Source organism: Rhopilema esculentum, chromosome 6, assembly GCF_057945365.1.
Source record: "Rhopilema esculentum isolate cy_ngs chromosome 6, ASM5794536v1, whole genome shotgun sequence".
Lineage (NCBI taxonomy): Eukaryota > Metazoa > Cnidaria > Scyphozoa > Rhizostomeae > Rhizostomatidae > Rhopilema > Rhopilema esculentum.
In genome coordinates, this window is record NC_142820.1 from 6707935 (window position 1) to 6725362 (window position 17428).

The 17428-nt window shown below is 35.3% G+C and overlaps 2 protein-coding genes across 5 annotated transcripts in view; one reads left to right on the top strand and one right to left on the bottom strand.

Moving 5' to 3' along the window:
* LOC135686673 (zinc metalloproteinase nas-4) overlaps positions 1-17428 on the top strand; it is a 43652-nt gene that overhangs the window by 21713 nt on the left and 4511 nt on the right. The gene's annotated exons all lie outside the window — the stretch shown is intronic.
* On the bottom strand, positions 1768-16003 carry LOC135686672 (zinc metalloproteinase nas-13). 4 transcript variants are annotated; one of them, XM_065202952.2, is made up of 7 exons: positions 13983-16000; positions 9161-9325; positions 8658-8775; positions 7824-7999; positions 6453-6692; positions 5568-5684; positions 1778-4260 (listed from the first exon to the last, which is right to left on the bottom strand). In XM_065202952.2, exons 1-7 carry the CDS (start codon positions 14077-14079, stop codon positions 4229-4231), a joined length of 945 nt encoding a protein of 314 aa, XP_065059024.2. In that variant the 5' UTR covers positions 14080-16000; the 3' UTR covers positions 1778-4228. The 4 variants fall into 4 exon arrangements, with proteins under 4 accessions (XP_065059023.2, XP_088965150.1, XP_065059025.2 ...); XM_065202951.2 differs by having other exon boundaries at positions 1768-5684; positions 13983-16003; XM_089109024.1 differs by having other exon boundaries at positions 1768-5684; positions 9161-12813; positions 13983-16003.

Here is a 17428-nt window from a genome sequence, read left to right on the forward strand (position 1 = left end):
TTACTCACACAGAAAGTTCAAAAATAATATATGTTTGTGCATTCCAAGTGCAGACTAGCCTTTCAGCATTTTATAACGTATAGTTAAGCATAATTGATTCAAACTATGGTTTGACTTTCTATTCCTTTACTTTTGCAGCAGCAAAAGTTATGATATCTTAGTTATGGAACCATTGAAGAAGTTAGCAGCCCCAAGAGAAAGCAACTCATTTCCTTAGATGAACTTTGGGAATTTCTTAAATTTCATTTTGGCTAACTTTGAACGTCGTTGGAAAAGATTTAATCGATAATTGTATGGAAAACATAAATCTTCATAGAGCTCCCTGAACCCTGTTATCTCCTTGAGGTACCGAACTTAATTTTCGATTGGGCCATGTAAAGTCTAATCTTGCGATCTGTGAAAGAGAGACAACTTTGCATATTTAATTATCCAGATAAGAGATTTAAATGAGATAAAAAATTGACTTATCGTGGTTTAATCAGATTGATGTCGCTTCTTTGTCTAAGTCAGTTTTGGTTCCTAGGGGTGTATAAGTATCTGTTTTTTGGTACTTAACTTGGGCCAAGTCACAACCCAGTTTAGTGAAAATAGTGGATAAAGCTTACAATCTAACCAACCATTTCTGTATAAAGCTAGCTGGTTTAGTTAGGGTGAACCAAGGAGAGTTTTTACTTTTTGTTCCTTTTTTGCAGATTCAGGACTTTTGCATTTTCTCTAAACCAAGTCTCAAATAAACAACTCGCTTTTTCGAGAACCTTTTCTTTTTATACTGTAGCAGGACTGCTAAGGTCAAATTTTTAAATATTTTATTTAAAGAGTATTTAATTATATTTTGTTTGGATTTCTGCTGAGCTATTCTAAGTAGGTTGAGTCCCAAACACGCATACATATACGCCTCATGACAAAATTGGAAGCTAAAGCTTGCTTTCTATTGACCCGTTTTTAAAAAGCCATGAAGCAATCAGTTGGTGTTTTGGTAGTGGAAGCCTTTGCTAGTGAAATATTGCGCATTTTCTCTCTTTTCTGCATCTTTTTATATTTTTTGCATTTCCACATACTTCTATCCCCGGCATCAAATAAACCTGGCGTGGTAGATTTAAATCTTATTAGGAGGCAACCAGTATTTTTCAGAGCCCAGAATCGAGGCTATTCCACGCCAATATTCCCCAAAAAAGAGGCTCAAAGCTTGCAAGTAAGAAGGATTCAACTCAATCGAAAGGTTTAACCAATCACTGCCAATTTGCTTTAAACGTAGTTTGCATCGTTTTGCTTCCAAGTTTCAATAAGCCTCCAATTATTACTCTTGTTGATTTGCCTAGCTAGTTCAGATCCCTTTTATCTTACAACCATTCCCACTTGTAATATTCGCACAGAATTCTCTGCCCTGTATTCTTAGCAATATGATTTTCTTCATTTATATTCAGATTATGCAAAATAAGTCAAGCCTCATAATCATCTTCTTAGGAAGCAATTTGCATAAGCTAATATGGCCGTCAATTTTTATTGGATAACGTAATCATCGTGGTATTAGAGGGAGGTCAATTGTTTGTAAATGGACTTATTATGAGAGCTATTTCTGATTTTCTCCTCTTCTCTACAAATCGACTAACTAACTAACAAAGATAATGACTGACTGATAATCGCCTAAAAAGCATGATAAGTTCATCAAATTGATAACGTAAGCATACATACATGGCAAAAGAAGAATCATTTACAATTAGTGTGAAATCATTGATATAAATAAGGTAGAAAAGGGGACAAGGCATGAGCCTTGTAGTACATCAAAATTGAACGCTTCAGTTTTCGAACTGACGTCAACATCTGGCAAATTTGCTCTACAAAATCTATGCCAACTGGACATTTTTGGTGTTCAACACCATAACGATAAATTTTTTGGTGAAGATTGGCATTTTTAACTATATCTTATGCTTTTTCAGGTCAATAAATCTAATTTCACTAGAGCGAGCTAATGTTACAAGTCATCTATATTTTCATCTTTTATCTTTAAGTTTGTCTTCAAACAAGCAACGAATCTCAAATAAGCTTATTAAATATATGTGAAAAAAATCAAGATAGGTCCCCACACCCTAATGTTTTCCAATGTGAGCTTATTTGATCGTTTATCCTAAAAATCATATCCATCTTACATACCACCAAATAAAGCCTCCACGGTGACCTAAATTTTGTTTCTGTTATCAATTTAACGGCAGGCAATCCAGAAAGGTATTGGAAATTAAAAAACGTGTTATTTCAACAGAGCTAAAAGGCTGAAATTAGATATGAACAAATTTTTGCTATCCTTTTTAGTAGTGGAAGCTCCCCTACGAAGCCCGCTACGCGGGTTTGCCAGTGGCCCTGCGGTAGAGTATGCAGATTAGCCTCAAAAAAGACAGGTGTATAAACCTCGATTTGAAAAAATTGGCTCCGCACAGGTCACGTGTTAAAAATTACTCGCACTCAGGGGGTCGCCTGAGATAGAGAAGGGGTAGAGCCTTCCCCCCCTCTCCTAGCGATAGTCACAGGAGTGCGATAGTAGTGTCTGTGCTAATTTTACATGCTATCATTAAGCTCTCGCCTTTACATAAATCGTCTCTCAAATAAATTCTTTTCGAAAAAGCCCCAAAAAAACATTTCTGGCAAGTAAATCCCTTAAGTGCTTAATCGAAGAATTGAGCTATTTTTATATCTAAAAAGTGACCAATATCTTCAACAATCCAACTAACGTTTGTTATCTGACGGTAGCAAATAAGAAGTAGAAGTGAAAAAAACGCCGTTTATCAAGTAGAATATATTTGCATGTTGATTAGTTGATTTTTAATATTACATATTTACATGTCTTGATACGAGAAGTAACTAACCAATAATTCGACAGCAACAAATAATGCCACACCTGAGAAACCGTAAGACGTAATAAAACAAACTGGGGATAGTAGAGCAAAATATGAGTAAAAGTAAATACGATTCTCGCGTATTGTCAAGTAAGGAAAAATTATACACCTTCTTACTGATTATGAATAATTATTAATTGTTTACTAAGCATGAAAAGATATATCTTTAAACGACTGGGTCTAAGCGTTGGAGATGATATCTACCAAATACTGTTTGTAGATTTTAACTAATTTGTATTTGTGAATGAGATCTTAGGTTTTTTATTTCAAATTATACGTCAGGTATCAATCATTACCTTCTGTAATTTCTGCCCAGTTACAAACATTTCTTATTATAAGTTCTGGTAATCCGGTTTGATTAATAATTGATTGAAAATTGATAAACTGCCTTCTTTTTTACGCTGAAAATTCACTTTATCTTATCTATTCACACTATGCCCGCAATCAATGCTAGTAAATCAGTGAAATACTCCAGTAAAAGGTTATGAGGTTTCTCAATTCACCTCAGAAGACTTCCTGCATTTTCAATTTGCCGAATGCGACAGACTGAATACTCGCCCCTGCTATCTTTTACCTTCAAACTGTCAATATTTTGTGTGCGCTTGTGCGTTGGAGGACGACCACAGTGTTGCTAGCAGCAAAGGTATCAACAATACTTACAGCACCTTTGAGCCAAATAATGACGGCATAAGTTTCAACACAATTTTTAGTTTTGATTTTAAGCAGCATCAGTTTGAAATTTGAAGCAGCTCAAATTTGCTGACTCTTATCACTCTACTAATGAGCATGATTTAGAGTTTATTTTATCTGTCTGTCTACATCAGGTATCCTAGTGCTTAGGCATTGTATAATGAACAAATACGTTGAATCTCTCAGTACCTATCACTATTAGCACCACAAAAGGCTATTTCTGTTAAGAGAAAACAAAATAAATCTTCAGGCTAAACAGATGTGCTGTGTAACTTGACTCTAGTCATTCGTCTGCCTTTGGATTAGGTTTTTGGATTTTCCTTAACGAACACCCCGAATGCAAATGCCCTCCTTCATTTGTAACAACTTCAAGAAAAACAAACTTAAGCTGCCAAGATTACACCCAGACGTTGTTCTTTCGCAAAGTAATCGAGATAACTCTAATGAAAATGCTGCCGAAAGTTAAGCCATAGCTTCTTTTTAAATAGTCTTTTTGAGGAGAGAAACCACAGTCTCCAAGGATAAGTCTCCTTAATACTTTTTGTGTGTTGCAGGTTTGTCTGGAGTATTTGCCAAATAAGGGCCATACTTTGTTGAAGCGTCTCCGACATTCGCAGACCAATTACTAAGTACATCAGCTCACATGGTCGTTATTTATTTCCATGCCTGTTTGATTTAGCCTCTGAAATAGAGATTTTATCATGATTTTTAAAAACATTTATTCCATTAGACAAAAGAAATGGTACAAAAAAATATGTATTAGAGGATTAAGTTATTTGTAACAACGGGACAGATGGGAAAACTTTTAGGAGATTTGGCCAGATCCTTAAAAATTTTTGGCAAGATTCTTCAAAAGTGGGCCAAGGGTAATAAAAACGACGGTGATCGTCTAAAAACAACAATGATGATATTCTTATGCAGATAATATTTTTTCAGTGTGCATAGTCTTTAGAATAACGAAATTTGGCTGCATTCTACCACAATAGTTTATTTATTTTTCCTTTTTGCATAATTGGCCTTTTATTGTATGTTTTTATCAGTCAATAAATGTTTCACTCGCTGGTTGGGTTGTGCCCACCCTTGCTTTATACGAGGCTCTTCACGTGAAAAATTTCAGGCCGGTTTGAAACTCACGCCGGCCTGAGTTCAGTTCGGGTGTGCTAATTTTCTTCGCTTTCACATGGGTATTTCAAATCGGTTGAAATGAATTTATGAATATTGCGCTTTGACACATTCCGCTATAACAGGAAATTTTATCAAGCAATTTAGGGTAAAAACAAGGTATAGTCAACTCAGGAATAGGTTTATAAAGAAGGGACGACATTGGAAGAAAACCGGACGCACAGAGAAATGATGACATATATATGGGATGGTGTATTGTTAGCAGGGGAATGGCTAGCGCATTTTAGAGTGTCAACGGAAGACTCCGTGTATCTAGCAAAAATTTTGAGACCGTATAGTTTTGATTTTGCAAGTTCAGATTCCCCCAAATTTGAAATTATTGTGTTCACACGAATATTTCACGCCGGCTTGAAAATTCAAACCGGTTTGAAAACCGAATTAAATCTCAGGGCGGCGGGAGTTTCAATTCGCCCTTATCTTGTGAACACTCAAGGGATTTGACCAAACAGCGAATTGAACTCAGGACGGCATGAGTTTCAAACCAGCCTGAAATTTCTCATGCGAAGAGCATCAGACTACGACCACAATGTAGTATTTTCTTGTGCCTGATATGCTATTTCAACTGTTAACATTTGGTATCTTATTTCTCAAGACGCCAACTTTGCTATCCAAGGTCTCTTTTCAGTCCACTAAAACACGATACTCTTTCTCTTCTAATCGACACTGTCTTTGTAAGAACTACTTCAATGTCCATCACTCATCACTAGCAAGTCAATTCTCCCTCAGCATGAAGTACTGTAATTTGCGAATGAATTAAACTAAGATTTTCAATGTTTGCAATATCATATATATAAAAGAAATGCTTACCGCAAAGGCGACAGGTTCTTTGGCAGTATTTGTATGTAAATTGTTTGCGGAGAAGGCATAGTTCAGGGTAGGCAAGAAACAGCATGCAACCTCGTTTTCGTCTGTCTTTGCACCGCTCTGAAATGAATTTACATTGAAGCTGACGTATCAATTGGAAATTATGGCAAAAAGCTAAGTTACCTCGTAGATGATTACTTAAAACTTGAGAAAGCCTAAGATTTTTTGGAAACAGCCCAACACAGAAACTAAATGCTCTACGAAAACTTTTTTAGGGTGTGTACATGATTTTCGGATTGGAAAAATGTCGAATAGGTGAAGATACTTTCCGAGGGTGTTCAGGCAAAAAGTTTACTTTCTTTGTTTTACCTTTCGTTTACAAAATTTGAAAATCAAGCATATTTTTCTATGTTCAACGAAGACTTTCGTAATAACAGAGGCCATTTGTTTATAAAGCAAGTTCGATACGTAAGCAAAGTATAGTTAATGGCCATTTAAGGCTTCAATGATTATTTCCTTATGAAAAGTTATCTGCTAAGGCTGATATTATCTAAGGAAAACGATGCTGCCCGCCCGTTATTCCATATCGTCCCAGATTGAATTTGATTTCATAATTTATGCATGTTTTCCTTGGTTTTTTACATAGCGACTCGAATTCTTCAAAAATATATATCTTGACCAAAATTATAACAAGTGGGTGTTTTGTACAAGTTTCTATTCGGACAGTTCTCGTCTGAAAGTTACTATAAAAAAAATGTTGAGAAAAAAATTTCTAATGAGATGTCTCTTTCCACCTATTTTCCATTAATCAACTTGACATCCAGGTCTTACACCAGTTGAATCTTTGCTCAAAAGTAAATTATTTTTAGATGAACTTTGTTTAAGTACCTCTTCTAATTGCATGCTTAGGCCGCCTGCATTTGTAAAGCAGTAAAATTTGTTTAACATCAGTGCTGGTTAGGATTTTGCCTCCAAGGCTTTTTGCCGGATTGTCGATTGCCTGCATCGTGTCCTGATGGTTCTTAGTGAATGCTTTATTGTCATAGTGCATTATAGAATTGATGTCATACGGCATCGACAGTGTATCTATTCTTCCGTGGTGATAAGTTAGGAAATTCTTTTCAGCACCTACGATAAAAAGGTTTATTCATGATTGTTTACCTAGCGTCTTTACTGCGCCTAAAAAATGGAAATCTTAGCTGATTTATTGTTAGATTTTCTATTTAATAATAAAAGGACGAAATGATGAGGACAAAGACACTTCTACACTTTAAAAAGGCTGAATACAAACCCTGTCTGAAAGTGCGATTAAAAATCCTAAGAATACAGTTATCAGTCCGGTATCAAGAAATGTGAATCTGCCGTCACTTGTTGTAACAGAGACACGAACGCGTGGATCGATTTTTTGATAGGGCCATAAAGGCAACGCCAAAACCAAAGCCCGGTTAAATGCATAAAATATGTGAAAAATAAGTACAGTGCACAGTAAATTTTGCATGTTCATCATGCCAAAAACAAAGGTAGTTACCGTTTCATACTTTTGTCAGTAAATGAACAAAGTCATTGTTTTGTATATAATCCGTTTTAGCTTTCAGCATAAGCAGGAAGCTAGTTTTCTGCGCCTCTTACTACCGTGAAAAAGTAGACAGCAACATTGGAAAATAGAATTTTCGTACATGTGTTGTACGTGGTATAACGGGAATCCGAGGAAAAAAAACTTAGATGAGGCGATGCCGATTTGCTCCTATTATATGTTGATGACTTTTTAAGAGTTTATAGTCGCTTCTATCTAATCGGAAACAATGTAAGCATCATTGCGATAAATCAGCGTTTTCAATACCAACCTCTTAACTTTGTAATTCATATGAATGAACACAATTATTTTTAGACGCAGTCATACTTTTCCGATTTCATCTGTCTATGCCTGGAGGTGTCACAATTGTACTTGACGAATCTCACGTGCAATTCACAAGTGTTTTGATCAACTAGTGGAGATGCAACCCTAATGGAAGTGCACCCTATTAATTTTGCTGAATTTGTTTTATGCGCCTTCGACATTGTAATTTGCAACACTTATAAATAATTTTTTATAGTCTTATATGCTTCTAGTCTTGTAAAGCTTTTGTGCTTTTTACTCTATGCTTTTTGTCTTAGGAAAGCTGGCGTTATCGCCACATCTATCTTAGCAGATACGCTGGCCATTTAGAAACGACTTTTAAAAGAACGGTGATAGGTATAGAAGCTAGGTAAATTGCAAACCTTGCTGGATATTCCACCAAAGAACTTTGACAAACTGATCTCGATCGTATCTGCTGTTTTCGTGGAAAAAGCCCATAACATGCATTAATTCGTGCATAACGATAAACTTTTCTGCGCAGCCTGGGCCGATTGACACTATCTGTTCTCCACCTTGTCTGCCAATTTTAGAGGTGCATCTATAAAGTCATAATGAAATCATTAGGGGAGCATTAGCCTATTCCTTCTACATCTATAAAAAAACTATGATATTTAACTTATCTTCAATGAATAGTAGGTTGTCGGCAACAGATTAGTCAGTCTCGTTTCCAGTTATTAGTCTCGTTGCCAAAGACGTCGTCAACAGAGGCATGTGCCCCAGAACTTCTAGGAAAAGACACCTTTCATTGCAACCTTCTTTGATCTTATTGTCTTATGCAGATTCTACCTAAAGTCTGCTCTATTCAAAGGTGGCTTCTCTTCCAGTTACCTCCCAGATTCTTGAGACCTCTATTCGTGAAAATATATTCATGAAAATACGGAATACGGTTTTGGTGCACATCCAATTAGTTCTGTACTAGTGAAAATAGTGTATTACCCAAAGTCTTTGTGATGTGCCAAGGTTCAGTTGAGACGTCCTATATTGTGTTGGTTACGCACGATGTATATTATAATGGTTTTCTAGCCATAAAACAAGCCAGTGACAGATGAAAACACGCATTAATTGACCAGCGTTGTCCATCTAACAAAAACCAAATAATGTGGATTGTCCTTTCTAATGTTTTGAAAAATGAATTCTTAGAACAACCTAATATTTCGAGTGTTGGTACTGACTCCATATAGAAACATGCAATTTACCCGGAGCCTGAAACAATGCGAATGTAGTCCTTTTCATTTTTCCTCGGAGTGAACCAAAGACACGTCCTTGTATGGAATTCATCGATGGCGTACATCAGAGCTTTTCTACCTGAAAATCCTGTAATTCAGAAAAAATTCTGCAAAATGTGCCTTTTTATCAATGTGTCCTGAAAAGCTAAGCCTCTTTCAGTTATCGAAATGTCAGTCATCTTGTTTTTATGACTGACTAGCATTAGCAATAAATGGTAGTTTATTATAGTTTCTTCATTGCCCAATCCATATGATTATTTGCAAGTGTCTACAATATTCTACATAGTCTACAAAAAAGTCTACAATATTCGAGTTCGCTAAATGTTTTGATTTAATTTAAACAAATAACAAATAACATAACAGATGAAAGGAGAAGTGCAGCAGAGTCGTATTTACGAAAAAACTTTTATGAAATCAAGATTTAGACCTTATTTTAAAAAGACGTATCGGGTAAGCTCAATGAACTTTCTTACCTAAACTGGCATCAACAGCATATGGTACAATGGCATCTCTCCATCTTTTCTGATGGTATTTGACTGCATCTCTTTTGTTGCGTCCGCCATTTCCGGAAGCAGCTTCAATTACTGCCTCCAGATTCCTATCCATAATAATATCTTTCTCGATGATACTTTCTTGGCCTATTTAGAAAAGGGTAAAAGCTTTCATTTTTATGTGAAGCAAATCCCACCATGGGAGATAAGCAGAATCTCAATAAAAACTTTTTTAAAAATGCTCCAGTCACAAACATCGTCTTTGTGGCATTTTTATAATTGTGTGAAAGAGGTTTGTCAATCATCATATTTAATTCATCGTTATAAGGCAAAAGGCAAAGGCGGATTGAAAATTATAGATGTGCGTAGAAATTCAATTACTCCCATAGCAGCCTGCACCCGAGCGAACAATCATAATTTATCTTTCAGTTTCTTGCACACGCCTTCTTTCAAACATTTCAAAACATCTCTACTTCTTAAAGATTTTCGACAGGCAGTCTCGCTAATTTCTGCAGAGTTTACTTCTTCTGCGTTTTTATGTTTTTTCAGTCTAGCCTTCTCTTTATCAAAGATAACAGTCTTAAAGATATTTTCCTCAGGCGGAACCTGATTTATGGTTAAGGCACAATGTGACAAATCGTGTCATAAACAAACTCTCAAATATTTGCGATTATTCATGCATTTTGTTATTCTAAAGTTTTTTGTTGTACCTTGTTTTCACTAATAATTTATGCGACATATTTAGACAGAAGAATTTCAAAAATCTTGTTTTTAGTTTATTTGTAATTTCGATCAGCAGATTTTCTAAGCTTTTAATTTTCTGGTGTTAACTATTGCAGAGCTCTGATTAGCAGAAGTATGGTTAATCCTATATTAATCCATGCTAACTAATAATGAAAGTTCTGTCATTAATTTGTTAAGAACATTCTCCAAAAATTAGCCAAAATTGTGGTCAATAATACCCTTATTCAATGTTTGTAAGAACTATTAGACTTCACAGAAAATACTGCTGGTTGCCATAATGTTTGACTTTTGATCTTGACAATTTTGTCAGGGTGTGGACATTTTTCTGTCAGCCATTTATATCAGGTTTGGTGGTCAGGTCATAGTTACAGAATAACATTGCTTGATTACGTTTATTGAAAACATCTTATTTTTATGCTGTTTTCTAGAAGGTTTCTTTAAATTTTCCGAAAAAGTACAGTCTTTATGATTACTGACTCAATTTCTAATAAGTCACAAGCTCGAAGAAATCAATCAAAAATGTTTATAAGACCAATATGGTCAGACTAAGAATTATAAGACCCTTTATTCTTGGTACCAAAGCCTCTAAAGAATCGAGTCGAACAATTCTATATTAAGGCGTAGAAAAGAAACAAAAGCAACGGACAGATGTTGAATAGCAGATGAAACATAGAGTGAAAAAAGGGGAAAGGAGAAAAGGAATAGAAATTATCACATGGTTCCACCCCAATCTCAGAGAATGACTAGCGGAATTATCTTGAATAGGAAAGAAAAACAATTGACTTGAGGGTGTATATAGTTGAGCCAGAAACTCCTGAGAGCTATTTCAATGCTTTAACTTGGTATGGCCGTTTCTTATGAGCACCCTACGTAATCCTTCATCAAGGACCACGGTTGCTAACAGAAAAAGGTGAATATGAAAGGAATGTATTTTACAAAATGTAGCCATCGACATAGAGTATTAATTGCAGCGTTGTTATGTATATGGAAGCATCAAGGTTGAAGGACATGATGGACAGGATTAGGCGTTGCGATGGAGGGGGTAGGTCCGGTGCGTTGGGAGAAGAGAGGGGGCGGGGTCCCTAAATTATGTATGGGATGGTTAGGGTGGGATTGAGTAGGGTTGGGTGTGGTTATAGACGAGAAGGATTGAATAAACTGACAGTTTGATTTAAAAAAGATTGACTTGTGGAAACACTTTACGCTTTGATTTTTCAAAATAGTACTCCAATTTAAGATCTTTTTTATTTCATATTTTATCGTTAAACTGTGTTCAACTTCTGGCGTTTGAAAGTTTATTTTAAAATATTGCAAGAACTTTCAAACTTCGTCTCAAATTCAAGCCAAAACTATGAAGTATAACGATAATAACAAATTCATGAATATTGCCTGGGATTTTTTTTGTTCTTATTCGACAAAGGCTCAAAATAAACGTTTTTAATGCACTAGATCCATTTTCCGGTCATTCCTAAAATGTCAAATTTTCAAATTTTTTTAAGCAAACCCCTGAACTCTTTTTGCAACTTCCAACCGACCCTAAATTCCTCCCTCTCCCTCCCCCCCCCAAAAAATTGTTATGCTGCTAAATGATAAGTTATACTAAAGAATGGCCATATTGCCACCAAAATATTGCCTTCAAATCTTTATCGAAAAAAGGCCTGTAAATTTCCTTTGCTGCATAATGAATTTTAGGTGCATTGTTTTCAATATCTTTCTATAATGCAGCTTTCCAATTGTAAGTTCAGCCAAATGTGCGAAATATGAATCTTTTAAGCCCATAAAAGTCTATTTCTAGAGAAGGAATATCATTCCAGTCAGAACCCGGTCAAAAAGAGAGTCCAAGCTGCCGCAGTTGTTATTTTTGATGTAAATGTCCCTTTACACAAAAAAGGCGTTTCTATGAATATTGATAAAATAATGTGAAGAAGAAACCGAATCAAAATGTCAAGTAACTTATAACGTAAAGATAAAATCAAAAAAAATTTAAAGAAAGATAATTATTACAACAGATATTCTAAATACATATTCTCCTCAACTGCCTCAAATGAATTCCTTTATATTCTACTTGGCAATGTAGGGGCTAATAAAAATATGCTCGCTATTAGAGCCAATAATCGTAATAGACAAGTTCTGGTTCTTGTTAGATTTAACGAGTAACTGCCACACCTATCGTATAAAGTGTCACATTTTGCTTCACAACTGAAACATTTTTTAATTTATCGAGTTTTTACAGATTTCTACTTATGAGAAAAACTGCTGACATTTGGCATGCCGGCATAAGACGTTTTGGGTACTAAATTTGAAGATCTCTTCTATGCAACCTTTTTCCTATCATAAGCTGTAGGATCACTACAATTTCTGGACCTTTCCCTGTTCTTGATCGTTTTCATAGTGAATTTGAACTGATTAAGTAGCCTTTGCTAGCTTTTCTAAAGGTACTTTCCATGCAAACTTTAGAGTTTTAGCAAGATGCTTAAGGAATCGTTGTTCGGTTACGGATTTGTTTCGTTTTACTTCAGTTCGTTTACATTATCAATACCTTAAGGAATTTCTACTGCAAGGGACAACTCAGGGAAGAAATGTTTCTTTGGACACAAAGTGGTGGCAGAAGAATGCCACTGACCTTATCCTTAGGTAAAATATACAGCCATAGTTTTGTACGCTATAATTAAAATAAACTCACTTCCTTGAACCTTGAATTGCTATTTTTGCCTCAGTGCTGTAGGAAATGGATGCCCTGAGGGTACGTGCCCGTTCTGAGGAGTGCCCATTCTTTTTTCTATTTGATGTAAAATGCTGCCCCTTCTTTGTCCTGCTACCACTTTTCAACACGCTCTTACGCCCTTTCCTCGTTACGAAACTCATCGCCAGCCCCCTCCCCATCTCGAGCACTGAAATGATAACGATCGCTCGATAAATGAATTCATAAAATGAGCATACAGTGGGCTGTAAGAAGTTCAACATATAAAGAACACAACTCATCGTTTTAATCGTCAATATTAGCGGAATATTTTTGCAGAAAGAACGACTTTTATTATGACTCGTTTGGTTTTTATTGCTGTATACACACATATGTTATTTAGTTGATGTACAGATGCTCGCTTGTTTGTTTGCAAAAAGCAATGATAATATTTATTTGCTCTATTATTTATGTTATATGTTTCTGATTTTTTACTTGTGCTGTAATCTTCGTTATTTCTTGTTTCGAAACTCCAAGGTTTTTACTTGAGAACTGCACACATTCCAGTTACGCATCCTGTTTGAAACTGCTCGTTGATAAAAGAGTCTGGTTTACAGTTATTACGGTTTTCCAAAAACCGTAGCTTACATTCAAGCTTTGAAAATATGTAGAGAAACGACATGCTTGCCAGCAGATTGATACTCTGAGCCCTTCAATTATTTTTTCTCAATTTGGCTCTTTACCTATATACATTGATTCGTTCACACATTTGACTTTGACAGAAGAACTCTGGATACACACAGTTAAATGTCTGGAGGCATGGGTAAGAATAAGGGGAGTGACGCAACCAACTTTCGAATCAATCAGGTACCTCAATGCAAAGCAATACTGTGTGGATTTTGGGAAACAGAAATTTGAAAGAGGGTAAAGCCAAGATACTCTAAATAGCTTCTTTTCAAATGCGGTTTCGCTTAATTTGCGTTACGATTCAACAATTTTTGGCGTCACTTTGATGTTCATACTGCTGCAAAATTTGACAAGATTGAATCATAACTAATCTTGCTTCAGTTTTATTATCTAATGTGCGAAAGAGAGTAATTTTTGAGCCGATGCTAAACAACTACTGTTTTTTAGCAAAACGCTCCATTTTAGGCCCATTCCATTCGGATGATGTAGTAGAAAATATGTTAGACGGTTGTCTGCAAAGTTTGTTAAATATGATACGATTTTCTTAACCATTATTGTTATTTTTTATTAAAATTTAACTGCTACTAGAAAATGCATTTCTCCTGAAATTATCTTGTCTTATATTTCTAGTATTTTGTAAAAGACTAGTCTAATTTTAACATCAATAAGGAATTGGTTTAAAAACGAACAAACCTTTTGATTTTCCATCCAGAATGTAACAGATCGTATTTTCTGTTACAAGAATGAATAGAACCAGCAATTTTGTTTTTTCAATGTTTACCAGTGCCATCTGCAATTGCTAAACTCTATGCTGTCGAATAGAGGATCTTCTTTCTAGTCAAGCACAAAGTTTGCCACAGCTGAACCTCTGCAAGCTATGATAAGGCTTCTGCTTTATATTCTTTTCACAGTCCCTTGCCACGCTTGGATGACGAAACCAGTCTGATTTTCTGTTTGGTCGTCTCTCGACCGCAGAGGGTCGTCAGTACGGAAACATAATATGTGTTCTTGTCCACATAACGTTTTATGGTGTCAATCTAGCTATCTTGCTTATCCATGGAATAATCGCAGTGTTGTCTGTTGATTATTCATATTGAGCCTCTTTTTTAGAGTTTTAAGGTAACGTGGCCAAAATGGGATGGCTATATCAATGGTCAATTTATCTCAAATCCAACAATCTGTCAAAGCCAAATCGTAATTATGAATCGATTATTTTAATTTGTGTAACGGTTGTACTTGTCAATGCCCATTGAATCGAGTTTCACTAATGTTTGAGTTTCGATTGAAATAACCATTTATATTTTTCTGTTCGTTGCTTGAATTCGTCTATGATATACTCTGCATTCTTGCTGACTGACTTAGAGTTCCGGTACACGCCTAATCAATATCTTTATACGAGTGTTATATATCGACCAACAAAATTCCGTTTATTAGCTGTCGTCTAAATTTCAGTGAAATCATATTGTTGATGAATTAAAGGTTGGTTAAGGAGAAAAAGTAAGAATCAAGGGTCATTAGCACATGAAGTTACTATAGATATTTAGCATTTCTTCTATGATACGTGACTTTTTTCTAATGTTGGGAACACTTTGCGTTTTAGAATTTCCCAACACCACACTGTCAATTGTATCTTAAACTAAACTGTAAACGTTTTATTCTTGCGTCAATTGACCTTGATGCCTTGGTTTTCCCTGCCTATTGTTAGTGACAATGATGCATAGAAATTATATCTTAGAGCGACAATTTTATTTTTACCCTTCTTGTGTTTAAACGATCCCATTCAGCTGTTTTGCTTGCTTAGTGCTTGTCATGTACTGGTTCTTAATTTGTATAATTCGCGGCCAAAATGATACTTTTTGCTCACAGCAAATTTTGCCGGTGTCTGTTGATTCGCCACAAAATGCTTTAATATTGGCAAACTGAAGGCCACTGGTACCGTGACCCTGCAAAAAGACTAGCAAGTATATGCATCCACGAAAACTTCTACTAACCATTCTCATACACAGTTACACAAACTCTCTCCTTCGGAAAGACACCTCGATCAAGTGTACGTATGTGCGTATGTCAGATGTTATAAGTACGTTTTAATATGATCTTTTCTGGTACCATTGCAAGCTTTCAAAAAGCATTCTTTTTAAGACGTTTTAGGAGAAACCTGTTGATCTGCTTTATGAAATTTTGTATCTTTGTCCTTTTATGGATCCTGTTTGAGTCGAATTTTACGAACCCAGACTTACCAGAAACCCTGAGCAGTAGTATTCTGTTCCGTAAATGCAACTATTTTTGCAATAATGAATTATTTAGAATTGATGGCTTTTCTTTAGATACTCCATCCTTTAATCTTGTGATAAAAACATTTTGACATGGTCACTCTTTCAAAATTCCAGTTCGGCGAAAAAGGCTACAGAGACTGAAAGTTTGATAGAAGTGTGTAACGGGATGGGACCGTCGAGAAGGCGGGTGTAACTCGGTGAAACAGGCGGGTGCCTCAAAAATGTGGAGAGGGAATATTTACGCTTTTCTGAATTTGGATAATTTTGCAAAATGTATTTTAGGGTTGACCAATTTTTTAAAATTTTGTGGAACAAAGTTGAAAATGCAAAAGTAAATCGATTGTTCAAACATTTTTTTCCTTTAAGGTTTTTTAAGAGAACAGTACCCCTTCACCTTACCTTTTGCAGTGCTATCCACTGCTAGAAATTTCAGCTCCAACCTATTCTTGCAGAAACAGCATATAAAAAATACTGCTGTCTATCGATTTCAAAGATTATGCTGCAATCAATGCAGAGGTTATTCGGAATGATATATTTGCCGAGATTATTGCGTTTTTTCACTCAAACAATCCAATGACTTTGACCAGAATTTGCTTGCATTTGGAATCCTCCTGCTTTTGCAATATGACCTATCGTACTTGTCAGCTTATGAAAACAAAGTTTCAATCAACCCCTCAACCTTAATTTACGTTTTCTTGACTCCCCTATTACGACTGAAGATAATAAATCTATTTTTTATTCAGTTTCACTTCATATCTTAAATCTGGGACTGTTTTTTCAGGTAGTGTATTCCTTGAATGCAAAGCCTATCCTTTACAACGGCTTCCCAAGTCATTGTATCTAATTAACTTTTCACCTAATCCTATACATTAGGCTTGGTATTTCGCTCACCAATTCTATTTTCAATGCAAAGCTTTTGATATGTCTCTGATGTTTCATTCTCTGCGAAAAGAAGTTTGCTTATGTCACGACAATATTGTGACACCTTTGAAAAGAGTATTCACGTTTTTATCTGATTTTTATCTTTCTCTGTTCGTTTGATTTTTCTAAGTGGATTGCTTGTCTGATCTCTGTTCTTTGAAAAAGATAAAACAATAGTATAATTGAAAATGCAATCTTCGCAAAATCGATCAGCTTCTGTAATCAATTTGAATCCGAATGTATCTTTGGCAAAGCCGATTTATTATTAATTAGTTATTATATTGATACTGAAGAGCGCCTTAAAGTATTGAGAGATAAATTTAGTATGGCATTGAGTAGGCTCCGGCTGACAGACGGGCTTTTTTATCATTGTCCATTCACGAGGCATTGTTTGTTTTTTTTATGGTCATTGAAACGTTGGCACAAACTTTAGGGCACGAATTGTTTTTTTCAAGATGGCTCATGCCAAACACAAGTTTCTTAATATTCTATTTTCTTTGACATTAGTCTTCAAAGTCATTTGGTTTTTATTTCCTATTTTTATTTCATATTCGTTGACTGTCGTTTTCTCTGGTTCAATAAAGGTCTGCGCTTGGTGCATTGCATTTTAATAATGATCTATATAAATTATAAATCATGTGTGTCTTCATTTGCATGCCTATGAAAATTCAAGCCCTTTTCAACAACCAATTGTAGTCCTTGATACATTGTATTCTTTTAGACGTAATTCTTACCTACACTTTGCTTTGTCTGCGAAATACCATCATTTTAATTTATTTGTCGTAAACGACAAAGCTGAACGTTTTTGTATTCTTTTTTCTTCCATGGAACTTTAGTTTGGTTATTTGTTTAATTGTTAAACTGTTTTGAAAGAAAAAATTGGAAATTTTTGTTTGATTTCTTTAATTTCGTTTCTTTAATTACTTCAAAGCTGATTCTAAGAAA

What these genes read in the sequence shown, in the direction of transcription:
- LOC135686672 (XM_065202951.2), bottom strand. Translation starts at nt 14,079, where the DNA reads ATGGCACTGGTAAACATTGAAAAAACAAAATTGCTGGTTCTATTCATT. An exon ending in TGCTGTTGATGCCAGTTTAG is followed by an intron (nt 8,776 to 9,160) that starts GTAAGAAAGTTC and finishes TCTGAATTACAG; the next exon opens with GATTTTCAGGTAGAAAAGCT. An exon ending in TAAGCATGCAATTAGAAGAG is followed by an intron (nt 5,685 to 6,452) that starts GTACTTAAACAA and finishes AATTCATTTCAG; the next exon opens with AGCGGTGCAAAGACAGACGA.